The 27,714-nt window shown below is 43.5% G+C and overlaps 1 protein-coding gene across 7 annotated transcripts in view; it reads right to left on the bottom strand.

Annotated features, from left to right (window-relative positions):
- The window catches only part of ikzf4 (IKAROS family zinc finger 4), a 146,344-nt gene that overhangs the window by 59,980 nt on the left and 58,650 nt on the right, over window positions 1-27,714 (bottom strand). For all 7 annotated transcript variants that reach the window (XM_067976600.1, XM_067976599.1, XM_067976597.1 and 4 more), the window contains exon 3: window positions 9,842-9,946. In XM_067976600.1, the coding sequence (XP_067832701.1) occupies window positions 9,842-9,946 (105 nt within the window). The remainder of the gene's footprint in view (window positions 1-9,841; window positions 9,947-27,714) is intronic.

Genomic DNA, 27,714 nt, shown 5'->3' with positions numbered 1-27,714 from the left:
TTTATTCCCCCCTTTTTCTTGGTTTGTATTGTTACGCTGTTGTTTGGGGTGTTCCAGAATATGTACACCAAGCACCAAGTGCAGTTAGGAGCAATTTCTCCCTGAATTGGACAAGAATTTTTAAGACAGCAACTCAAAAATGCAACCAAAGTAGTGGTGAAATTGAGGCCTCGGCAAATATCAAAAATCCAACAGCTGTTATAAAACTCTCCCACAAGCAAAACTGATTTGTAGCCCTTTTCCTAGGTCTACAGTGTAAATAACAACTTGCCATTAACGAAGAAAAACATCCCAAGGTGCTTCACAGAAGCGTAATCGAACCAAAAAAAACAACGCTGAGCCAAAGAGGTTTTTCTGGAGGGTCTTAAAAGGAAGAGAGGGATGTGGAAACAGAGAGGTTTAAGGAGGGAATTACAGAACATGGGGCCTAAGTGGCTGAAGGCACGGCCGCCAACTGTGGGGCGAAGGGAGTGGGGGATGCACAAGTGGCATGAGTTGGAGGAACGCAGAGCTCTCGGAGGGCGTAGGGCTGCAGAAGGTTACAGAGATAGGGAGCAGCGAGGCAATGAAGGGATATAATACAAGGAAGAGAATTTTAAGTTGGAGGCGTTGGCAAATCAGGAGCCGACGTAGGTCAGCGAGCACTAGGGGATGCATGAGCGGGACTTGGTGTGGGATAGGATTCGGGCAGCAGAGTTTTGGATGAGCTTAAGTTTATGAAGGGTGGAGGATGAGAGTCCAGTAGGAGAGCATTGCAACAGTCGAGTCTGGAGGTGACAAAGGCCCAGATGAGGGTTTCAGCAGGAACAGAACTGGGCAATGTTAGGCTAGTGGGCAATGTTAGAGATGGAAGTTGATGATCTTAGTGATGGAGAGGATATGGGGTCGGAAACGTCAAGGTTGCGAACAGTCTGGTTCAATCCAAGACAGTGGCCAGAGAGAGGGATGAAATTGGTGGCTAGGCTACGGCATTTGAGGCGAGGGGCAAAGATGGCAGCTTTGGTCTTCCCAATGTTTAACTGGAGGAAATTGAGGCGCATCCAGGACTGGATGTCGGACAAACAGTCTGACAACAGAGGCAGTGAAGGGGTTGAGACAGGTGGTGGAGAGGTAGAACTGGATGGAAGCTGACCCCATGTCTTCGGATGATGTCGCCAAGGGGCAACATGTAGATGAGGAAGAGAAGGGGACCAAGGATGGGTACCAATTCTGGCACCACAAACTTTTCAAAACACTCCAAACAGCACAAACGATGGTAATTATTCCTTGCTTCCAGTGAGCCTCTCTGGCACACCCAGAAGGACAACCTAGTTTATCAGTTCAATATCAAACACGTTTGCTATACTCACCATACAAAGTTCTTGTTTAGTCAGGAAGACCAGAGAAAAGGTGGTTAGAGGATTATAAAACGCAAAAGGGTGTGAAATAGATTGGGCTCTGGATATTTTTAAAGCACAGCCTTTGAAGACCAATGAGAAGGGATACTTTAGAATGAAGAGGAAATAATGAAATGTGAAAATGTGCCAAGCCATAGAACGTTGGCTGCCAGTTAAAAACCTCTCAGCTTTCACCTTTACAAAGCAACTTTTTGGTTGCACGAGTGCTAATAAGCACCCAAAGGCATAATATGTCTCCCCTATGTTTCCGACCCCCTGATCTATTCCCGACCCCACCGGGATTGTCGTATGAGGAGAGATTGAGTAGACTAGGCCTGTATTCTCTGGAGTTTAGAAGAATGAGAGGTGATCTCATTGAAACATACAAAATTCTTACAGGGCTCGACAGGGTAGATGCAAGGAGGATGTTTCCCCTGGCTGGGGAATCTAGAACCAGGGGTCACAGTCTCAGAATAAAGGCCATTTAGGATTGAGATGAGGAGAAATTTCTTAACTCAGAGGGTGGTGAATTTTTGGAATTCTCTACCCCAGAGGGCTGTGGATGCTCACTGAGTACAATCAAAACAGAGATTGATAGATTTCTAGATATTAAAGGCATCAAACGATATGGGGATAGTACAGGAAAATGGCGTTGAGGTAGAAGATCAGCCATGATCTTGTTGAATGGCAGAGCAGGCTCGAGGGGCCGGATGACCTACTCCTGCTCCTATTTCTTATGTTCTTACAGGTGCCTGGTGAATCACACTCCATGTAGCTACTTGAGCACACATTTGTGGATCCTTTCCCAACTCCTCCATAATGGGATGAAGAAGTAGTCTAATATGTGCCTTGCTCTCAACCCTGGTACTGGTAACGTACTCTCAAGTGCAGCAAAATTACAGCCTTGATTTAATTTTACCAGAGTGCAGAATAACCATCAAAATTCTTTAGTTTACTCAGCAGTGAAAACCTTTTTACAAACTCTCATTTAAAAACCCACCCACAATTCCTCATGTACTTTAGTAAACAGCAGCCAGCAAGGCAATATCAAATCAGTGACACAGTAAATGGCTCTCAGTAAGTGAAAAATCTTCACCATAAAAGTTCCCCCCCCCTCGCCCTTAATAGAGCTCAGACATATACTTATTCAAACTGAAGATGGCTCAAAATTAGATGCTACATTTTGAGCACCTCATTGTTGAGTCTTGGGATCAAAAGCATTTTTTTTTCTGACGACATTGCCAATTACATTTTCTGATCAAAAATGTGGCAATTTGTAAGCATCCTTGAAAGCTGCTGGGCATTTGCACCATGTTGCATAGTAGTCAAACAAACAGGGACGGTCCCATGGTTCAACCCCTGGTCTGTGCTCTCAGCTGGGCAATGGTAGGACCATTATAACCAGTCTTAATATCCCTGGGCTTTTCTGAGGAAGCTGGAAAGTACGTGTGCGCACATCGGACGAGGACAAGATTGGGCGTATTTGTGAAAACCCAATTGGTCTGCTGATGCTCACTGTTTTGGCTTACACATGAAGTATAGTTATTTGTGGCAATGTAAAAGGCAGCATATTGCAATGTACTGGTGCTCCAACGCAATGCGCCAGAGTGGCAAGAGCATAGGAACAGGAGTAGGTCAGTCAGCTAATCAAGCCTACTTGCTATTTTGTTAGCCATGGGCAGCTCTCGCTTTAATCTGAATTTCCTGCTCTCTATCCATATACCTCAAAAACCCTCCTTCTCAAGCATCTCAATTAATGCTGCATCTATAGCTGTCTAGGCCAATGAATTCCACATTCTCACAACCTACCAGGTGACGAAACTTCTCCTGCATTCGCTTTCAAATGGCTTAGTTCTTTTAAGATTATGTCCTCTTTCTCTGGATTCCTGTACTAGAGGGAAGAATCTTTCCCTCTAGTATGTCATCAATTCCCTTATTGTTAACACCTCAATTATATCATCCCTTAATCTGCATCTTTAGGGAATACAACCCAATCTCTCATCATAGCGAAGCCTTTTCATCCCAGGTATTATCCTGGTGAATCGTGGGTCTGAAGACCCAGGTTCATGCATGGAAATCGCTTCATGGCAAGATCTTAATCTTGCTGTGCAATTAAGAGGAGCCATCAAGCAGGGGTCAAGTGCTTCTCTAAAGGAAGGGAAAAAAGACATACGAGTCACCATTGTGCATTAGACAGCACAAAACTGGCAGAGGCTTGCAATTTGGTGGCTGTCCTCCCAGAGAAGGGTACATAGTGATGAAAGAGAATTTAAAATTCTTACTAAGTTAATAGGCACCCTTGATAGCTCAACAAGTTTATCCAGTGAATAGCTAAGCCAAACTGATCAGGAACGTCACAAGTTTGCTATCTGGTCTGTGCTTAGTTAACTCATCTAAGCAGAGCGGCAGTTGGGGAGGGAATAGATCTCTGCTGGAAGTGCACATGAACATCAGGGGAGGACTCAATCAGGAAAAACATACAGGTCATGTCCCCTGTGATTGAATTGCCTGCCAACACACGTCATCAATGCTTAAACATAATGGCTACTTCTATCAGGTACTGGAAGGCGCACAGTGCCAAAGAACTGCACCCTAACAAGAAGCCAACACTTTCAGGAGAGGCAGGGAGCAAAAGAAAAAAGGAATCTAGCAGCACCATTTGGTCACATGAAAACATGCCCTGTATGTTTCACCTTTCCAAGCCCAGAAGCAAACTAATAATGCATAGATCGATAGATAGATATATAATGAGCTTAAAAACAATTATTTTTTTAAATCTACGCAATAAACATGTAACTCTAAAATGATCAACATAAGCACCAACACCACACAAGAGTAAGACTTTTTAAGTCATTCTATAGAGAACACAATGAATTCCACAAATGGGCTGACCAAAATGATGCAAAAGAGCAGTAAATCTTCTAGCAGATCACACTGTATTTAACAACAATTCTTTTAATCAGTGAGAAAGTAAGATTTTAATTTCATGTGGTTTGTTCTGACATTTCCCAGTAAAACTCTAGCACTTTAGCCTAAATGTTTTATAAAATGCAGCATGAATAGGGACATTTATCAGGAGATTTTAATATCAAAGCAAAAGTGGAGACGTAACTAGGGTGCATGACAATCCTTTTAGTCCCACAACAGACATTCCTCCTACCAACCAGTCATGCATTGACATTTGTAGTAGCAATGGAGATGATATCTGAACCAGGCCACTTACAAAGAAGTGCAAATCAATTACCTCCCACCTCTCTGGTGTCACCCTTTCAGATCCTTAATGAAGGGTCTCTTTCACAGAACGTGTTAATGCTGATAACCAGATCAGAAATGGCTAATGCAGGGAGTTGGAGGGAAGGAAAGAGAGAACATATCAATAAGAGTGGCTGCATGGCAGTACAATCATACCTGCATTTGGGAACAGAACAAATGACATTTGGAACAGAGCAGAAAGGTACCTGCAGTTCCCCTCAAAGTCCTCCATCATAGCTGGAACATCACAGGAAGGAACTGAGTAGAGGCTACCAGCTTCCATACAAGCAAATCACCTTAAGACTGCTTTTGTGCATCTCCCAGCAACCAATTCCAAAGCTTAGAAATAGGGAGGCTGCCTACTGTCAGATAATTGTAAACAATTTTACAACACCAAGTTATAGTCCAGCAATTTTATTTTAAATTCACAAGCTTTCGGAGGCTACCTCCTTCGTCAGGTGAACGATGTGAAAAAATTTTTTCACATCGTTCACCTGACGAAGGAGGTAGCCTCCGAAAGCTTGTGAATTTAAAATAAAATTGCTGGACTATAACTTGGTGTTGTAAAATTGTTTACAATTGTCAACCCCAGTCCATCACCGGCATCTCCAGATCATTACTGTCAGATAGAGTGACTACAGAGCACAATTCAGTTCAATCTGGGTAGATTACGATTTCTGTTCAAGCACAATTTGTCAACACTATTCAAAACAAATTGACAAATTTAGGTGCCTATACCTTCTAACCTCATTTTAAAAAAAAAAGGAATCAGATTGGCTTGGATTTGAACAGATTGGGATTTGTTCCAGTTGAAGCAAACCCATACCCATTTACATTACAGAATATATGCCAGCTTCCTTGCTGCTGAATCTGCAGTTTATACTGCGCAGCAGATTTAACAAATAACTGCACAAGTGTGAGATTTGCCATGCTTTGGCCATGACTGATCTATCCTCAAGGTGAGTAACCTGCGTAAAGACATCAACCAATGCTGTTCAAAAAAATGGCCACTCAATGCATGGACACATCAAAGGCTGACTATCTCTCCAATTTTGTTTTCCTCGCTATGGCACTGCCCCCGAGGGAGGCAGTATGACAGACAAGAAACTCAATGTAGGGGGGGGGGGGGGGGCGGGGAGAGGAATTACGAGCATTGACCAGCATCATACCCTCCATACTAGACAAACTTGGGTTTCAATGTACTACACTACCCCCTCTATATTTGCATCTGATTTTCTTACTTCAGTACGCTACGCAAACTAGTTACTTTAGCTAACCAGGATTAAACCTTAATACCTTTAAAGTAAAGAGCAACACTTTTTCAAAATGATGCACAAATACAACAACTTCAGCACATTGGTCAGTAATCATCATAACTCTCAGCAGACCAAGCAGCTACTCAAATTACTCCACCCCTACTGCAAGGAAACCTGTGATTCCTAACGATAAAGCAGTGAAAAAAAATATTTTACTGAAGACTTTTAGTTGGAGCAGGGCACATGTATGTAGTGAACTACAGCTACAATAAAATATTTATTGACAAGTTTTCCTTTTATATAGCAAGTACACAATTTATTTGGAGATGGAAATTAGTACAAGGGTCCTGCCTGGCAATTAAATCCATCCATAGCAGAGTCAAGTGCCACTCTTTTCTCATTTTCTAAAATATTAAAAAAACTTATCGTACTGATGTCTGAAATGCAGATCCCACAGAAATGCAACTATTTTAACCAATCAGTTCACTGAATTCAATTTCTCAAGATAATACCACCTGCCATTTTATTTCTGACCCAGTTGACCATATAGCAACATAAATATTTAAAATTCCTCCGAAAATTATGTAAGTTATCAATACAGAGTTCTGTATGGTATTGCACATTCTTATGCTATTGCTTCTTTGCAAATACCTGCAAATTTTTTGTCCTTTGTGGCAGCTTCATCTTCATCTTTTCACCTGGCCTTTCTTCCTCTTTGGTGCATGTGCTCTATTCTCTGCACATTTCACAGCTTTCCTCCCTGCCTGTCCAGTTTCCCCCAAAGGGTTGGACTTTCCCCTCCCACTACCATGATCACTCCTACCTCCTGCCAAAAGGAACAGCACAACTCAGCAAACAGAACTAAAAAAGCCACCACACCTCATAATGCATCTGTAGGGAAAGCAAGGAGACTTCAGCTACAAGCACAAAGGCAGCACAGAAAAGAACAAGCTGATTACAGGCTAGGGGAAACTAAAAACACAGATAGCAAACTACACGAACCAAAAATTGGAGAGAAGGTAAGGATAAAATTCAAAAAGGAGAAGAGCAGGAAAGATGAGAGGAAGGCCAAGGTGAGTAAGAAGGAGAAACAAGAGGGAAGTAAGGAGAAACAATCGCTGGTGATTAATTGGGACAGGAAGCCCCTGGCTTAGAATGCCAAATCCATGCTCACCACTGCTGCTGCTGCCAGATTCAGAAGTGTCACAATTTAGACTATCCATTTCTCAAAACAACTGCCCACAGTCCAAGCGCCTATCAAGATCAATAAGGTGAGATGCACACATCCAGCATATCCTCCGAATCAACATGACCAATGCAATGGGAAATGTGCTAGTTAGAAAATAAATATACACCTTACATCATTTATGAACAAAAACCATTATGACCAGAATTTTATTAGTACTCAAGGGATTCAAGTAAAGCCTGCTTCAGAGAGGTATGGCCAGTCTACTTTCCCCATGGATCAAAGTTTCGCCCTTCCCCTCTTTCTCCTCCCCCCCCCACCTTAAACCATTCCAGTGTTGCCCATGCCTCTCGGAGATGCTCCTGACAGAACACATCATTCCAACTCTAGCAAGGTGTCTCCAGCAAGACTTGGTCCCCTCACCCCCAAAAATGTAAGTAACACCATGAGTCCAAGCTTAGGATTGATTGCAGTTTAACTCTTCTTATAACCTTCCCTCCTTCCTTTTTCAGAATTAGATCTGCAATGGACAAATAGTAAGGAATGAATGTGGCTCTCTTTATCCCAGCAGTAGATCTATATTTTTCACGGGTCTACGATTCTACTACCAGAAGAGAGGCAGATGTAGCACTATCAACTCAGGAAGCCGGCGCATGGGCACACTCTACTGTGATCTGAACTAAGTAAGCCCCACATGTCTCTAGAGTTTTGAAAGTTAAGGGGTGATCTGATCGAAGCTTATAAGATATTAAGGGGAACAGATAGGGTGGATAGAGCGAAACTATTTCCGCTGGTTGGGGATTTTAGGAGTAGGGGGCACAGTCTAAAAATTAGAGCCAGACCAGAAAACATTTCTACACACAAAGGGTGGTAGAAGTTTGGAACTCTCTTCCGCAAACGGCAATTGATACTAGCTCAATTGCTAAATTTAAATCTGAGATAGATAGCTTTTTGGCAACCAAAGGTATTAAGGGATATGGGCCAAAGGCAGGTATATGGAGTTAGATCACAGATCAGCCATGATCTTATCAAATGGCGGAGCAGGCACGAGGGGCTGAATGGCCTACTCCTGTTCCTATGTTCCTAACACTGACATTCAGAAGGGTGTTATACAGAGGCTGGATATTCAATATAGCACTGATGCACTGGAGAAATTAGAATACATGTGTGATGAAAATGGGTCTTGTGAAAGTAAACAATAAATAAATTATAAATAAATACATGAAAAATGACCCCTAAATTTGCCTATTCTCCAGTTATTCAGGCATGGAACACCCAGCACCATTTTGCAGATGTTAAGCTAGCTTCTATTTTCTAAAACACAGGCAAAACAAACTTGGCTGCTGAGTTCCAGAACACCTTGCATCACTGAAGAACACAGGCACACAAGTAAATTAAATTCTTTCAATCTATTCCTTTTCAGAAATGCAATGTTTCTATTAAATATACTGGCCCAGAATTTGCTGGGCCAATAATGGCGAGTTAAATGTGTGGTCCGTTATTAGTATGTAAAAGAAAACAGCAATATGCGGCGAGGAGGTAATACGCAAATCACCACAAATTGCTGGATGATTTGCGACGCTCCGCCATTAACCTCACAAAAATGGGATCTCGCCGTTAACCTCCCCTTGAGTTTCAAGAAATTGCTGCATTTGCGCCATAAATACAAATTAAACTCGCTGCAGTAAGTTAGGGCTGGTATTTAATGACGTAAGGACCCTTTTAACAACGAGATTTATGTTCCTGCAATGTCACTCAACCTCTCCGGCCCAGAAAGGGAACAATTGTAACTATGGAGTCTCATTCTTGCAGATGGTAAATTGCTCCTAGAGGTTTATAAATTTTATATGTTTAAATTTTCTTATTTTTCCCCTTCTGTCTTTTTTTCTCTCTCTCAATCCAATCTTTCTTTTCCTCTCCATTTGACTCTAATTCCCCCTATTTCCTTCTCCCATCGTTCCTCTGTTTCTTTCTCTATCCTTAAATTTCATTGGTTAAGGAGATAGACTGTTAGTCCCGTTGTTCACCAAAGTCCCAGATCTCAAGTTCCCAACCTCACCATTATCAACTTGTATTTCCAGCAATTTGCAGTGCAAAAAAATTGAGCGAAAGGGTGAGAAAAAAAATCCAACTCACGGCACGCCACGAGATGCCCCGCTCTTGCAAATTCTGGCCTACTATTTCCTTTAAGAGGACCAGTATTCATATCAAATGACTGCCACGCAGATAAAAATGAGTTAATCTTTCATTAAAGGAAACACCAAGACAAGTTTTAATGTCTTCAGGACATTTCAGGCAGATCCTAACTACTCATCCAGTTAGAAGAGTTATACTCTCAACAGAGTGATATCTTCCTCACCAAACAAAATTTAAACTGGATCAATAGAACTTGCGGAAAACCCAAGATGTATGCAAACAATTGCAGATTTTGGTAAAACTACTGAAAATACCAAGGATTTTACAAACACAAACTATTAAGATCCGACCTCCTGTTGAAATTAAACATTTCCCTCATTTCAGTGCAGAATTCCCTTAAACACATGCAAAGTTTACAGGTTTTCTACCAAATCAATACTGCAAAAATATTTCATAAATGTGTTTATGTTGAACGTTAGAAAAAAGAAACAGAAACTAGAACTACAGTTTCTCTATTGATTCTTAGCAAATCAACTCTGGCTTGTATTCAAATAATTGGTCCTAAAATTAACAGTCCTAAAAGGATTAAATAAGTCAAACCGATGCACAATTTTTAAAAAGGAAAAGAGACATACCACTCAGAGAACGGCTGGGTGAAGAGTGCTGACTGTTGGGTGTGCTCACCGTGGGACCCACCATCGCTCCAGAGAACTCTTTGTCCATTGAAGAGTCACCGCTCCCTGTACGGAAAGAAAAATGATTTTTGGTTGAAAAAGACGGTAATTGATCGCCTGAAACACATTCACCTTTTTGAATTAGGACCATGGAAAAGACTTTTTGAAAAAAAAAATTCACCGTTACAAGGATGGAAATGACTGCTCTTCCACAGCAATTTGCAACACACTTACTATGAATTTTCAAAAACTGTATCAAAAAAAGTTCAAATCAAGTTCAGATCTTGAGGCCTCAACAACATATACAGCATGTCCGATAGCTACACAAAATACAGCACAACTGCAATACATTAAAAAAATTATACAGCAGTTCTTGATATTTATATATTTGGGGTCAATGCCAGCCCTGCAGAAGACTGTACAGTTAATTCCAGATAATGGCTGATCCATGTACCAAACACTTCTCAGTCACTCTCATTATACAGTACCAGTGTAGAATGTCTGATGCATGCCTGAGATCCAGATACAGAATACTGATCAAGGCTTAACATAATTCAGGATCTCAATGCTCAGTTCACTCGATATATTCTAAATGCATTGGCCAATTTCACTGCAGCACGTTAGGTGGCTAATCTTTCACTCATTAATAGCTTCTTGTAAAAGGTTTTTTTTTCTTATTTAGATTCCACTGCAGTGTAACTGACTTACTGGATGGAGGTACGAATCATTCATTCTTCATAGTTCCACACAGAAATATTGATCACACACAAATATTGGGGGGGGGGGGTTTAAACTAACTTGGCAGGGGGATGGGATACAGAGTGGAGCTACAATAGGGGGTGATGTGCAGCCAAATATTGAGAAAAAAACAAGTCAGCTTGGAAGACAGGGCAAATATGTAAGAGCAAGGCTGGATGGCCTCTATTTTAATGCAAGGAGTCTTGCAAATAAGGCGGATGAACTGAAGGTGTTGATAAACACATGGGAGTATGATATTGTTGCTGTCGCAGAGACATGGTTGAGGGAGGGGCAAGACTGGCAGCTCAATATTCCGGGGTACAGAATCTTCAGGCGAGACAGAGGGGGAGGTATAAGAGGAGGGGGGGTCGCAATATTAATTAAAGAATCAATTACTGCCATAAGGAGGGATGATATATTAGCAGGTTCCTCAAATGAGGCCATATGGGTGGAGCTTAAAAACAAAAAGGGGGCAAGCACTTTGATGGGAGTGTACTATAGACCCCCAAACAGTCAGGGGGAGATAGAGGAACAGATATGTAGGCAAATCTCAGAAAATTGTGCAAATAATAGGGTAATAATAGTGGGGGATTTCAACTTCCCCAATATTAACTGGGATACTCAGTGTAAAAGGCTTAGAGGGTACAAAATTCTTAACGTGCATCCAGGAGAGCTTTTTGAGCCAGCATGTAGAAAGTCCTACAAGAGAGGGGGCGGTACTGGACCTAATTCTAGGGAATGTGGCCGGCCAAGTGGAAGAAGTGCTAGTAGGTGAGCACTTTGGTGAGAGTGACCATAATTCGGAGAGATTTAAGGTGGTCATGGAAAAGGACAGGGAGGGGCCGGAAATAAAGGTTCTAAATTGGGGGAAGGCCGATTTTAATAGGATAAGGCAGGATCTGGCCAAAATGGACTGGGATCAGCTGCTTGTAGGAAAATCCGCATCGGAGCAATGGGAGTCTTTCAGAAGGGAGATTGAGACCATACAATGGCAACATGTTCCCGTAAAGGTCAAGGGTGGTTCCAAGAACTCCAGGGAACCTTGGATGTCAGGGGATATACGAGAATGGATTAGGAAAAAAAGGAGGGCTTTTGGCAGATGCAAAAGGCTAAGGACAGAGGAAGCCCGAGAGGAGTACAAAAAGTGCAGGGGGATACTTAAAAAGGAAATTAGGAGATCAAGGAGGGGCCATGAAAAAACACTGGCGAGCAAAATAAAGGAAAATCCTAAGATGTTTTATAAGTATATTAAGGGTAAGAGGATAACTAGGGAAAAAATAGGGCCCATTAGGGACAAAAATGGCAATCTGTGTGTGGAGCCGGCAGATGTAGGAGGGGTTCTAAATGAATTTTTTGCATCTGTTTTCACTATGGAGAAGGACGACGTAGACATAGAAATACGGCAGGGGGACTGTGATATACTCGAACATATTAACATCGAGCGGGAGGAGGTATTGGCGGTTTTAGCAGGCCTAAAAATGGATAAATCCCCAGGCCCGGACGAAATGTATCCCAGGCTACTGTGTGAGGCAAAGGAGGAGATTGCGGGGGCTCTGACACATATATTCAGAACCTCTCTGGCCACAGGGGATGTGCCAGAGGACTGGAGAACCGCTAATGTAATACCATTATTCAAGAAGGGGAGTAGGGAAAAACCGGGGAACTACAGGCCAGTGAGCCTAACATCAGTGGTAGGAAAATTATTGGAAAAAATTCTGAAGGACAAAATTAGTCTCCACTTGGAGAAGCAAGGATTAATCAGGGATAGTCAACATGGCTTTGTCAAGGGAAGATCATGTCTGACTAATTTGATTGAATTTTTTGAGGGGGTGACTAGGCGTGTGGATGAGGGTAACGCAGTGGATGTGGTATACATGGATTTCAGTAAGGCCTTCGATAAAGTCCCGCACAGGAGACTGGTCAAGAAGGTACGAGCCCATGGAGTCCAGGGTGCCTTGGCACTTTGGATACAAAACTGGCTTAGTGGCAGAAGGCAGAGGGTGATGGTCGAAGGTTGTTTTTGTGACTGGAAGCCTGTGGCCAGTGGGGTACCACAGGGATCTGTGCTGGGGCCCTTGCTGTTTGTGGTCTACATTAACGACTTGGATATGAATGTAAAAGGTATGATCAGTAAGTTCGCTGATGATACAAAAATTGGTAGGGTGGTAAATAGCGAGGAGGATAGCCTCAGTCTGCAGGACGATATAGATGGGTTGGTCAGATGGGCGGAACAGTGGCAAATGGAATTTAACCCGGAAAAGTGCGAGGTGATGCACTTTGGAGGGACTAACAAGGCAAGGGAATACACAATGAATGGGAAGACCCTAGGCAAGACAGAGGGTCAGAGGGATCTTGGTGTGCAAGTTCACAGATCCCTGAAGGCGGCGGAACAGGTAGATAAGGTGGTAAAGAAGGCATATGGGATACTTGCCTTTATTAGCCGAGGCATAGAATATAAGAGCAAGGAGGTTATGATGGAGCTGTATAAAACACTGGTTAGGCCACAGCTGGAGTACTGTGTGCAGTTCTGGTCGCCGCACTACAGGAAGGATGTGATCGCTTTGGAGAGGGTGCAGAGGAGATTCACCAGGATGTTACCAGGGCTGGAGCGCTTCAGCTATGAAGAGAGACTGGGAAGATTGGGTTTGTTTTCCTTGGAGCAGAGGAGGCTGAGGGGGGACATGATTGAGGTGTACAAAATTATGAGGGGCACAGATAGGATGGATACTAAGGAGCTTTTTCCCTTCGTTGAGAGTTCTATAACAAGGGGGCATAGATTCAAGGTAAAAGGCGGGAGGTTTAGAGGGGATTTGAGAAAGAACTTTTTCACCCAGAGGGTGGTTGGAGTCTGGAACTCACTGCCTGAGAGGGTTGTGGAGGCAGGAACCCTCACAACATTCAAGAAGCATTTGGATGAGCACTTGAAATGCCATAGCATACAAGGCTACGGACCAAATGCTGGAATATGGGATTAGATTAGATTGGGCTTGATGGCCGGCGCGGACACGATGGGCCGAAGGGCCTCTATCCGTGCTGTATAACTCTATGACTATGACATAGTATTAATCAAACTTTGTCAAATGCTTAAGATTTGATTGTACTTACTTGGCAATCCACTGTACCTGGACAGTAGGATAATCTACTGAAACATCTTACACCTTTGTAGACATACTTAATACTACTTGTGACCGTCAAATCCATCGAGGGAAAAAAATTACATGGATCATAAATTAGCTTCTTATACCACACACCCAAAAATCTCCACCAGTTCTTTAGTTGCCATCTGCACAACCAGCAACTACAGTGCAATGGCCAAGCTCCATTCCACAAAATTATTTTCCTTTTTTTTTAAAAAAGATCCCCGACATCATGGTGCATTAAGTTTTATTTTGAACAGAAAAGACAGTCCAGTTAATTCTTCACTCTACTAAGGGATTTTTTATTTTAGTTAGACGAACCACCAGCTTCTGAAGAGAGACAAGAAACAGCTCAAACAACCTGCAAAGCTTATTGAGCAGCCACCATGTTCATATAGACCTCATTGAGCCTAGATGAATAAAGTCAAATTAATTTTTAAAAAGTAACCCAATGTAAACCGAACATTCAGAAAAGACATGGAGCTGTAATCTGGGGGTCAGCAAAGAACATGAAAAATATAAGTTAGGTCCAAAAGTAATAACGAGAGAAAGGGTCCTTCAACCTAACTAAGCACCGACTAGATCTGGAATACAGCAGCTTTCTGTTTGCACAACCGTAACCTCAAATCACCTCCTTCCTCCTTAAACCAAACCCTGAAACTTCTTCAAATTCAACATTTGCAAAAACCTAGTGCTGAAACAAAGCTTCCTTTGTTCAAAGTTTTGCACATTCATAAATTACCATCCAAACTTTGCTTCATTGGCTCAAAATAAACAGATGTCCAAAGTGTCAAAGGTTCCAGAACATGCTTTATTAGAACTTTAGTAAAAACTAGTTATTGGAATCCAGCATTGGTGCCATTTGGATTAGGGAATTTAACAGGATTTCCATTCTCAACTCCACACAAAAAAAAAGATTCACTTTGAGAGGACATTGAGACAAAATCAGGAAAATGACAGTGTGACCATAATACATTATTCATTCTCAACCACTATGCAGTCTTTGACATAGTTGACCAAGCCATCCTTCTCCAACACCGCTCCTTCGCTGTTCAGTTCTGTGGGAATGAATTTGCCTTGTCCGCTCTTAGTTATCCACTCGTAGCCAGAATATATCCAGCATTGGCTACTCTTCCCACCCCTACACAGTCACCGCCAGAGTCCCCAAGATCCATCCTTGTCCCCCACCCCTTCCTTATCTACATCCTACCCCTTGCTGACATCATTCACAGGTGAAGGGGGGAATTTTAACTCCCAAGAATAGGTGGGGGGGTGGAAAGTTTAAAATAGAAATTTGCAGTGTGACCGCAACCCAGCGTCCACTTCCGGGTTTAACCGAGGTGGGTCGGGAGCTGGGCAATCAACCCGCTCTCAGGAGGCGGGTTGGTCAGTAAAATCTTTTAAGGAGGCTGCTTGCCTCCATTTTACCAAAATTTTTATTTTTAATCCATGGAGCCCTGGTTTCCTAGGCTGCAGGATCCTCGGCAGGTAAAAGGAGGCGAAATCCATGAGGTAAGTGCATTTACATCATTGCTTGTGGGCCAGGAGGATCAGGAGTGCTTCCCCCGGCTTCCCCAAGCTAACCTCTTCACACCCCACGATCAGACCCCATGATGTCCAACTCCCCCCATGCAATCTCCGACTGCTCATTCCACCTCGCGATCTCCGACTGCTCACTATCCCCTCCCCCCCCCGCCACGTGACGTCCGACTGCTCACTCCCCCGTGACGTCAGACTTCCGGGTTTCCCATCTGAAAATCCGCACCTCCCCCCCCCCGCCCCCCAACTCTCTTCCCGGCTCAGAGTTAATATCCAGGCCGATGGGTCAGCTCGCTTCCTCGTGTACACCGGTGATACCTCATTTTACATCACCACCACCTCTCTTGACCCCTTTACTGCCTCTGTGCTGTCAGACGGTTTGTCCGATATCCAGTCTTGGATGTCTCAACTTTCTCCACTTCCTCAGTTCCAATTCCATCCCCCTCCCCAGCTACAATTTCAGGCTGAACCAGACCGTTCGCAACCTTGGAATCCTATAACCCTGAGCTAAGTATCCAACCCCATATCCTCTTGCTCACAATCGCCTACCACCACCTCTAACATCACCCACCTCCACCTACCTGCCACTAAAACACAGTCATTCATGCCACTGTCACCTCCAGGCTCAATTATTCCAAAGCTTTCATGGCTGGCCTCCAATTCTTCCCAAAACTCTGCTACTCATATCCTATCCTGCACCAAGTTCCACTTGCCCATCACCCCTTTGGTTATTCTTCTTAATCTCCTTCTTTGGTTTTCCCCATGCCTCTGGAGCACCATGGAAAGTTTTCCCCCTATATTAAAGGCTCTGCATAACAACAATAACTTTTTCTACATTAAAGACACCATATAAAACTTCCCAAAGCCCTTTAGAGGCATAAGGAACAGTGAGCCAAAAGATGCGATTAGTAGGAGGGGTGACCAAAAGCTTGATCAAAAAGGTGGGTTTTAAGGAGGGTCTTAAAGGAGGACCAGCAGCCTAACAACACAGAAGCAGTGAAGGGGTTGAGAACGGTGCAGGTAGAGCTGGGTGTGTTCAGTGCACATGTGGAAGCTGACCCCATGTCTGCAGATTATGTCGCCAAGGGGCAGTATGTAGATGAGGAAGAGGCAACCAAGGATAGATCCTTGGGGAACTCCGGAGGTAACAGTACGAGGGCACAAAAATGATTGCTGGAAATACTCTGGACATGATCAGATAGATAAGAGTGGAACAAAGGGCAGTCCCACTGAACTGGACAACAGAGGAGAGGCATCGGAGGAGGATGGTGTAGTCCATCGTGTCGAAAGTTGAAGAGAAGTCAAGGAGGGATAACGTACCAGAGTCACAGTCACAGATGTAATTTGTGACTTTGGTTAGGGCTGTTTCAGTGCTGTAGCAGGAGTGGAAACCGGTCAGAGATTCAGATAGGGGTGGGGAGGGGGAAGAAAGAGGGAAGATGGGAGAGAAACTAGAGAAAGACATGGGATCATGGCTGGGGCGGAGGACAGAGGGAAGCAGAAAAGGCAGGAGGAAGTGGGGTTGGAAAGGAGTCAGCAGATGTGGATGGTGAAGGATACAAGGACGTGGTCGGAAATTGGCCTTGGGTGTGGTCGCGAATATGGGTAGGAGAGCTTATATGGAGGGAGTAGTTTAGGAGGACAGAAGGGCAGTGAATGCAGATAAGAGAGGGCAAGGGGAGCAGAGATGGAGATTGAAATCACCAAGTATGATAAGCCGCTCAGTGCAGAGGCTGAGGGAGGATATCTCTGAGAAATTTGGGGTGGGGCGGGATTTCAAAGGAGAGGAGAGACGGGTGCAACAGGTGAGTTGCTCAAAGGAGAGGTGCCAGAAGAGTATGGAGAGAGAACAAAGTGTGATTTGACGTGAACAGCCACATCACTATCATGGCGGTTTGGTCAGGGCAGGTGGTGAAACATATAGCCAGGTGGGGAGGCTTCAGTAAGGGGAAAGATGTCGCTACCCTTGAGCCAAGTTTCTGTCAAAGCCAGGATGTCAATGCAATCATGCACAATAAGGTCGTAGATGGCAAGGGCCTTGTGCATAAGTGAACAGACATTCTGGAGGGAAATGCGGGGAGGGTCGGCGATTGATCCTGTAGGGTAATGGTGGGTGGGGTGAATGGGAAGATAAGGAGGTAAGAGAGGTTAAGCTCGAGGGCGGAATGTTCAGGAACGTCAGCGAGAGGGGAGGATGGCGCAATTAGGGTTACTGCTCCTAAGGAGGCAGCAACGACGGGTGCCTCGATGGGCCAGTGAATGTCAAGGGAGGCAGAGGATAGCTGTGGGCTTATTCAAGGGAGATTCAAACCTGAAACAGTGGCAGGAGAGTAGGGAGGCAGAGGGATAAGCAATGAGTTGGGGTAGGGATTTGGGGGAGATGGGGAAAGAGGGAGAAGGGAAAGTTGTCATGACTGGGCGACAGGAAGGGGAGGAGTAAACAGGAGAAAAGGGCCCAAAAGAAGAAAAAAGATATGGGGTAGAAGGAATAGGCTAAGGTCTGGAGTGGCAGTCAAAATGTGGACACAAATGGATGCAGAGGGAATTGAGGTTACATAAGCATGGCAGAGATTACAAGAAACAGGTCTTTGCTTGTAAACAAAGAACCTTATAAATGCTAGGTGTTGTTGAAAAGCCTGCAACAATCGAGCCTCACTTTTCATGATCTTTGAAAAGATTTTTTGGAGAATCTAAATAGATCAAAATGTAGTTTAAAGTGGGGAGGGCGACTCACTGCTCACTATCTTACTGCTTTAAAAATGAAGGCAGTACCTGATTGTTAAATTTGAGAAAATAAAACTTGCTGCATCACAAGTCTATAGGGTATAGGCTTAAGGTTCCAATCAGGGCAAAGGAATAAAAGACAATTACCTCAGTCCAGTCCTACCTACGTCCCGGAGTGCAGCCATGAAAGAATTAAGATACCTGGGAACAAGGAAACTGGCTACCCACCTCTGAGTGGGGAGGGGAAAATGTGTGGAACTGTTATACATCATGACCATATCATCACAGTATAATGGAACCTTGTTGGTCCAAAATTGTGAGATTTAACAGTACTTTCAGCATGTAAAGTTCCACTTGGTTTAACAGTTCCGCAAGGAAACTCATTTTCTTCAGGATAAGCTTTTTGGCCAAGTGAGAGAAAAGGAAAACATTTAGCAAAAGTTAATTCAAAGCAAATTCACCTCCTCCTTACAATCCACACAGCTCAGCCACCAAGGGAGGGGCTGGTGGTGGTGGCTCTTTGCCAGACTATTACCAAAGTTGTTCTTCCATCAGCCACAAGGCGGTAAACAGCAACAGCCCAATAATCCCTTCCCCACCCCTTGCCTGGAGGTCCCCATTTTCTGCTTAACAATTCCCTGCGTAGCATCGCTCAAATTGGGTACCGAGCCAAGTGGGGAATCAAATCTGTATCCTCCCAGCACCAGCATAGTACCACACATTACTTTTTAAATGGGGACGTAATTCTCCATAAGTGCAGTGTACTAGTACATTTGTAGAATTGACTGCACTCTCTCTCCCTTATTTTTAACTTGAAATTTAATTTGATCAGAGCAGAAAAACAGCAGCCCAGGTGATTCCTCGGAAAGCCTCTGCGAGGGAAGCAAGACAGCTGCAGGATGACAGATGCCAAGCAGAGTGGCAGCTGCCAAGTTTTAGCACCACAGTACATTTGGCAGTTGGAGCTGCCAGTATTTATTACGCTCGCAGCTCTACATTTAGTAGAATCAGACTAATTCAATATCAAAAAAAAAATTCTTTTCATTTATTCCCATTCTGCTAAATTTGAGATTTACTTGCAAACTAGAGCTGAATCGGCTGATTTTCCTTCTTGCCCCATTAGGAAATAGTTTGTGCGTATAACCTAGGTTGAAAAAAAACCCTTCTTTACTCCTGATTGACTGAAGTTTATATCATCTGTCCTCAATCATTGCTTAAATCTGGACTTCCTGATATCTCCCTCCAAAGGGTTTGCAGAAACTTGTTAAAATACATATTAAACCCTGAATTAACGAACATGGAATTGAGCTCCAATCCTTGGCACATGGCAGAAGCACGACTCAAAATCACACTTCATTCATGGACATTCAGTTACATATTATTTGCTCCATGCTCAATGTCTAGTTTTCTCTCAGTTTTACAATTTCACATGGCTGTCAAAGGCAAGGTCCCATTATCTGACTATATGAATAATCCCAGCTACTGCCAATGGTAGGGGGAGTGGGGAGAGTGAAGCGGGGGACGGAGGAGGGGGAAGTCACAATGGAAGTGTCAATCTGCCCCTCAACACAAAAGCATTTGCTCAAATGAATTGCTAATTTCAGAAACTTAAAAAGGGGGCAGGGGTAGAAAGCAAATTCAAATTAAGTTAAAAATATTCAAATATATATCTTAAAAAGCTATCCTTGCTATTAAAAGACCAACGGAGAAAGGGGGAAAACAGCAATCGTATGGAAACCACCAATGTAAACGAAAAGAAAAAGTAGATACAGATAATTCCTATTTCAAGATGGACTGAAGCACATAATAGCTGCTTCAATTAATTTGGATTTTGAGTGTCTGGCATCCAGGAGCTGCCTCCCTGCATTTATGCTGTTAAATCCCTTTTCTGTACATCTATTACCTGGGTCTATGAGTTTGACGCAGAGCTACAGAAAGCTATCTAACAGTACAAACACCGGATCCAGCTCCTAGATGCCGAACTCCCAGAATCCAAAATAAAATATAAAAGCAGCTTATAAATACAAATATAAAAACCACTGTTACAAGGCCAACTTGTAGAAGCATTTTACTGTCATATTTTAAGTTCCAAACTGTGAAGTGTTACTTATACACATTCAATTGCAATAATTATTAGTAACACAAACACACAAGATTCCCTTCAAAAACCTGTTAAGTTTCCATTTGTGAGAAAGCATTCCTCAACCATTTTCATTAAACTTTTATGTCTGACCAAATTGGATGGGGGGAAATCATCTCATTGGTTGAATGCAAAATGTAGGAGACAGGGGGGAGAAAAGTCTTCCATTTTGCAATGTAACTCAAGCCTTGAGAAGAGCAAAATAAATCAGGCCACGCTACTGCCAGGTATTTTCATACCGTTAACAACATATCTTCCTGGAAATGGTTCTTCCAAGAAATGAAACTGAGCCAGCCTCCTCACAGTCTCCGACTGCACAGATCATAAGAAAATGACCCACAGCATCAAATACAGTGCCAAATGATCCATAGCTTCAAGATCCCTGACCTCTCAATTTGAGGGGCTAAATTCTTGAAACAGCATTACATTAGGATCTCTCCTTCACACATTTTTTTTCAAATATAGAGTCAATTCTTGTTTACTGACTGACATTCTGGGAAATGAGTTATCATGAGCACTTCGAAAAAAAGTCACCATTTTTCATGTACATTTGGAATTCTGAAATCATTTCATATAGTTAACTTGAAGCAGCTTAACTAAATTACACGCATACTTCCTTCCTTCTGCAGAAGGTGACGGTGCAATTTGTGCCGTGAGCCTGATAAAATGTGCAATCTCAGCAGCAACAAAAAAAAAAACAGGAGTAAGAGAGTTGAAACTGCAATCACTTTACAAAAGTATAAACTTAAGCGGAGTGAACTGTACAGACTTCTCTGTTCCTTTGACCAAGTGGCCAATCTTCCATCCGTTAGCCAAGATAGCGAGTGCTTACAATGCGACTGTGTTGGTTATTGCGGGGGAGTGACACATACACACTCCAGCAGAGATCACCAGGCAGCAATCTGCAGCAGGAATCCTGACTGATTTTTTAACGCTCACTCCCTATCTTGGGGATACAGAGGCTGATTTTAATGTCCCCCATCTGATTACACATTGGGGATCAAACCCACCACTGACCATGTCTTCCCCTACTTTCTTTCCCGAGGGACTGCTTTCCACGGGATACCCAAACGCATCTTCCTCCCCCGACACCATCGCCCAGGGCCTCAAACACACCTCCCATGCGAGACTGCAACTTAAATGTACTTCCCCCGATCTAGTAGACTGTATTCTGCTCGAGTGGAGACACCACACAGATTAGGTGACCAAATTGTTGAACCACTATTACATCCACATGTGACCCCAAGCACCCCGTGGTTCCCCACTTCAACACGCCTTTAGTCTCTCCATCTATGCCCTTCTGCGCTGTTCAAACCAGGCTCATGAGCATCGTATCTTTCTTCTGAGCTCTCAGCAGTTCTGGTCTGAACATTGATTCAGACATTAGCTATATCCTCCACTTTCTTTACACTGGGGCGGGTTGCTGGTGATGAGGGGTGAAGCTTCATGTCCAGGGAAGGGGAGGTGGGTTGACATCTGGTGCAGACCCTTTGTCAGAACACAGCGTCAGTGAGGGGAGAGAGGTTGCACCAATGTGTTTTTTCTCTTTTGGGGACTAGTAAATCCACTGTTTTTCCAACATTTTTTGTTTTCATTTCAGACTCTCATCAGCAGGTTTTTTACGTTCTCCAATTTCCCATCTTTTTAATTTGTATTTGCCTCTCCCATATCTTCTCATCCTCAACTATTTGCACATTTGTTTGCTCTTTTAATGTCTTTCCACGGTCTCACTGAAAGTATCTTTTATATAAATTCTATTAAGCTGTTTGCAGGTCATTCGACCCATTAACTCTCTCTCTGCTATTGAGGTATTTGTTGTTACCCCTCCCCTTTCCCCCTAACTTTACTAAAATGCTTGCTTATCTGGTGACATGTATACACCCAAAACGTTAACTTGTCTTTTTTCAGAAGCTGACTGACTTGACGAGTTCCAGCATTTTCTGTTTTTATTTCAGATTTCCAGTGTTTTCCATTTTTTCCCTCTTTTTATTTGAATACTTTGAAGATGTTTTTGTTGCTCAGAAAACTTAATAGTTCTTATTAGTTTAAACTGGACAATATTAGCACAACATTACTGGGTGGTTCCAGTTTTTCCTTTGCCTGCTTTATAACTGTAAACAATTTTACACCACCAAGTTATAGTCCAACAATTTTATTTGAAATTCACAAGCTTTCGGAGGCTTCCTCCTTCCTCAGGTGAATTTTATGGAAATGAAATCCTCGAACCCTTCGCATTTATAAATCACAGAACAATACCTGGTGATTACAGATAGTCTTTCCAACTGCCCGTTGCCAAGGCAATCACAGTGTGCAGACAGAGAGGTGTTACCTACAAGGCCACCGAATATACAAACCACTTTATAACTACCAGCAACAATGCTGCTCGCAGGGTTCACGTCATGCAATTTGTATCCTGGTATTTAAACTTTGTTCTGGCAACTTGTCCTTCATCAATCTGAAAAAAAATACAGCTTCCAGGACATGCAAGAAGCTCATAGTGGAACTGTACGAGAATGCTCAAAATTGTTCCCTTCACCGCAATTGAGCAAATAGTTCCGGTGACAAAAATGAAGTACTTTTATCTAGTTTTGATTTAGTGGCTGTTCTTTAAATCCAGTCACAGTACATAAGCAGTTTAAAAACCGACTACAGTTAATATTCCTGTACCAAGCCTATCCCGATACAATGTTGCAAGTTTCGTCAGTTAGAGGCTGGAGAGAGGAATAATTCAACCTTAAATAAATAATGCCACGCAATTCATTCCATTTTTCCCTCGACCCCACATATGAAGTTCTCCAATCAGATTTCCACCTTTGCCATAGCAGTGAAACAGCCCTAATCAAAGTCACAAATTTCATCTTGTGACTGTGACCGTGGTGCACTATCCCTCTTCATCCTTCTCGACCTGTCTGCAGCCTTTGACACAGTTGACAGCACCATCCTCCTCCAACGCCCCTCCGTCATCCAGCTGAGTGGGACAGCCTGTGCCTGGTTCCACTCTTACCCATCCAGTCATAGCCAGAGAATCTTCTACAATGGCTTCTCTTCCCACCCCCACACCCATTACCTCTGGAAGCTCCGAGGATCTATCCTTGGCCCCTTCCTATTTCTCATCTACATGCTGCCCCTCGGTGACATCATTCAAAGAAATTACATCAGGTTCCACATGTACAGGGACGACACCCAGCTCTACCTCACCACCACCTCTCTGGACCTCTCCACTGCCTCTGTGTTGTCAGACTGCTTGTCCAACATCCAGTCCTGGATGAGCCGCAATTTCCTTCAATTAAACATTGGGAAGGCCAAAGCCTTAGTCTTCAGCTCACACCACATACTCTGTACACTTGCCAATTGCATCTTCTCCCTGGCCAGACTGTTAGCAACCTCAGCGTCCTATTTGACCGAGCCAAGCTTCTGACCCCATAACCTCTCCATCACAAAGATTGCCTACTTCCCCCATGTCTGCTCCTGCTTCAACTTATCTGCTGTTGAAATGCTCATCCATGTATTTGTTACCTCCGAGACTCAACTATTCCAATGCTCTTCTGGCTGGCCTCCCATCTTCCACCCTCCATAAACCTCATCCAAAACCCGACTGCTAACCCTAACCCACAACAAGCCCCACTCATCCATCACCCCTGTGCTCGCTAACCTACATTGGCTCCTGGTCCACCAATACCTTCATTTTAAAATTCTCATCCTCAAGATCAAATCCCTCCATCGTTCAGCCCTCCCTATCTCTAACCTCCTCCAGCCCTACAACCTTCCAACTCTGACCTCTTGTGCATCCCCCACACCTTTTGCCCCACCGTTGACAGCTGTGTATTCACATGTCTAGGCCCTAAGCTCTGGAACTCCCTCCCTATAAACCTCTCCCTCCTCCTTTAAGACCCTCGTTAAAACCTCTCTCTTTAAACAAACTTTCGGTCACCCATCCTAATACCTCCTTTGACTCGTACCAATTTTTGTCTGATTGTGCCTGTGAAGTGCCTTGGGACGTTTTCTTATGTTAAATGTGCTATATAATTGCAAGTTGTTAAAACTAAAACAATTCTGAAGGTGTGTTGTTCTATTTCAATCACCAGCAAAGTGATGGACGGTGTCATTGACTGAGCTATCAAGAGGCACTTACTCACCGATGCTCAGTTTGGGTTCTGCCAGGACCACTTGGCTCCAGACCTCATTACAGTCTTGGTCCAAACATGCACAAAAGAGCTGAATTCTCAAGGTGAGAGTGACTGCCCTTGACAGCAAGGCAGCATTTGACCGAGTGTGGCACCAAGGAGCCCTAGTAAAATTGAAGTCAATGGGAATCAGGGGGAAAACTCTCCAGTGGCTGGAGTCATACCTTGCACAAAGGAAGATGTGGTTGTTGGAGGCCAATCATCTCAGCCCCAGGACATTGCTGCAGGAGTTCCTCAGGGCAGTGTCCTAGGCCCAACCATCTTCAGCTGCTTCATCAATGACCTTCCCTCCATCATAAGGTCAGAAATGGGGATGTTCGCTGATGATTGCAGTGTTCAGTTCCATTCACAACCCCTCAGATAATGCTGCATGAGGGCACGCATGCAGCAAGACCAGGACAAAATCCAGGCTTGGGCTGATAAGTGGCAAGTAACATTCGCGCCAGATAAGTGCCAGGCAATGACCATCTCCAACAAGAGAGAGTCTAACCAGCTCCCTTTGACATTCAACGGCATTACCATCGCCGAATCCCCCACCATCAACATCCTGGGGGTCACCATTGACCAGAAACTTAACTGGACCAGCCATATAAATACTGCGGCTACAAGAGCCGGTCAGAGGCTTGGTATTCTGCGGCGACTGACTCACCTCCTGACTCCCCAAAGCCTTTCCACCATCTACAAGGCTCAAGTCAGGAGTGTGATGGAATACTCTCCACTTGCCTGGATGAGTGCAGGTCCAACAACACTCAAGAAGCTCGACACCATCCAGGACAAAGCAGCCCGCTTGATTGGCACCCCATCCACCACCCTAAACATTCACTCCCTTCACCACCGGCGCACTGTGGCTGCAGTGGGTACCATCCACAGGATGCACTGCAGCGACTCGCCAAGGCTTCTTCGACAGCACCTCCCAAACCCGCGACCTCTACCACCTAGAAGGACAAGGGCAGCAGGTACATGGGAACAACACCACCTGCACGTTCCCCTCCAAGTCACACACCATCCCAACTTGGAAATATATCGCCGTTCCTTCATCGTCGCTGCGTCAAAATCCTGGAATTCCCTTCCTAACAGCACTGTGGGAGAACCTTCACCACACGGACTGCAGCGGTTCAAGAACGCGGCTCACCACCACCTTCTCAAGGGCAATTAGGGATGGGCAATAAATGCTGGCCTCACCAGCGACGCCCACATCCCATGAACGAATAAAAAAAAAATTTGCTCATTGAAAACAACAGAAATCATAAGGCATAGGATAAGTCTAGCAGACAGGGTTTTCTGCTTTGTTATCGGGACACATTACTGAAAGCTTATCTAGATCTCAAGGCTAAGACAGACATTCTCCAAGATATGGCAAGTTGGAACTTGCCCACGAGAGTGATCTAAGATACGAGATTCAAAATAATCTAGAGCAAGAAGTGTAAAAGACTTTAAGGCATAACAGTCCCATTTCCAAAGTATCCATTAAAGACAACCACCAGGACTCCTTAGTCAGCTTGGTTCAGTTGGTAGTGCTCTTGCCTGAGCCAGGAAGAAGTCCATTACAGACTTGAGCCAACAATTCAGTGTAGTACTGGGGTCTTATAGCATTGTCAGAGGAGCTGCCTTTCAGATGAGATGTTAATCCATGGCCCCATCTATAAAAGATCACTTGTCACTATTTGAAGAGGAGCAGAGAGTTCTCCTTGTGTCCTGGTCAACATTCCTCCCTAAACCAACACCACCAAAAACAGGTTATATGATCATTCATTAATTTGCTGTTTGTAGGACCTGGCTGTGCGCAAATTGGCTGCCGTATTTGCCTACATAGTAGTGTTTGCACATCAAAAAAGAAATCCATTGGTTGTGAAGCCTTTTTGGATGTCCTGAAGATGTCATAATGCGCTAAATAAATGCGATTCTCTTTCTTTCAAAAATAGTCACGAAAGAATAAACTTGTTTAAACAGGGCTTGCTGACAACATAAAAGCAATTCAGAGAATTTAAGTTGCTCGGCACTACTACAAAGCCAATACATAGTTGAAATGGCAAAAGCTTGCGTAAATGTCCTGGGTCAATGACTAGATCTGTATTTCTCCAATTCCTTCAGTACCCGCTGCTTAACTAGCTTCCACTTTTGTCAGTTATTGCTTGATGATAATTATTTTAAACAGCCATTTTTTGTAAGGCAGATAGTGATACTCAAAGGTTTTTACATACACAGGATGCGGTCTTTCATCACTTGCATTCTCTGCAAACGACATCACATTTTGAATCTTCCTATATTGTCTATATAAACATAGTATACTTTTTTAAAAAATCACAACTGCAGCATAAAAGTAAGCTGACAACAGCAATTTAAAAAAAAAAAGTTTAAAAATAATTTGCTCCTAGTCAGGCTACCTAGGTCAGGAATTAGGATCAGAATTTATTTGTTACCTCATCACTTACTGCTATACAATGACTATTTAGCTTTTCATTTAAATTCCAGAAGAAATATGATTCTGCTGCTGAAAATGAAAAGTGCAAGGGTGAAGCACAATCTGCTATTGCTTTTAACATGATCCATTTTCCCCAGAAGATCAATAAGAGATTATGATGGGAAATGTATGGTATTATGTGCAAAGTATTCATATTTTGGAGATAGTGCAACAGGATCAGGAATTTTACGTCTTTATTTCATACTTCAACAAGTTACAAAATGGAAGGCAGACGATGTCTGCCGGAAAAAAAAACACCGAAAAAAAAAGGATCCCTTTGATAGTTCGGGAACGGGTACTGCTGGATGCAGGCTGGTTTCCAGGAATGCAAAGCCATTAGAACATCCACTGTAGTAGCGTGATTCAGGATTGGCATCATTGTCACAGAGTAAGATCTCACAGTCACTCCCCTTATAGGGCAAGTTTGGCTATTGTACTATATTAGCATCTTGATAATTTTTCTGTTTTTGCATATGATTTTATCTGAACAAGTAGTTTTTAGCCTGCATGCAGCGGTCTAGTGGTGTGGCATTTCTCAGCCTCCTGTCAGGAGAAAAGAGAGGACATCCCACGTATTCTCCAGCAGGCAATTTACCATGTTTGGGGGTTAACTGTTGGACTTTAGCTATGCTAACCCAAATCCAGCAGAGAGTGGCGATGCAGTTTTCACTACATAAAGAGACCAGGTCTGCTTACAGGATCTTTTTATTTGCTCTTGTTGACAAACGTGCATTTATTACCCATCCCTCGTTGCCTTGCAGTGGTGGTAGTGGGCCGTCTTCTTGAACAGTGATTGTACAACCAAATAGTTTGCTGGGCCACTTCAGAAGATATGAAGAGTCATGTATAAGCCAGACTGGGGAGGGGATGACAGGCTCTCTTCCCTGAAGGCAGTCATTTTTGACCTGCTG

This window comes from Heptranchias perlo, chromosome X (assembly GCF_035084215.1).
Source record: "Heptranchias perlo isolate sHepPer1 chromosome X, sHepPer1.hap1, whole genome shotgun sequence".
NCBI lineage: Eukaryota > Metazoa > Chordata > Chondrichthyes > Hexanchiformes > Hexanchidae > Heptranchias > Heptranchias perlo.
Note: the sequence above shows the minus strand (reverse complement) of the source record. Positions and strands in the feature narration are given on the sequence as shown.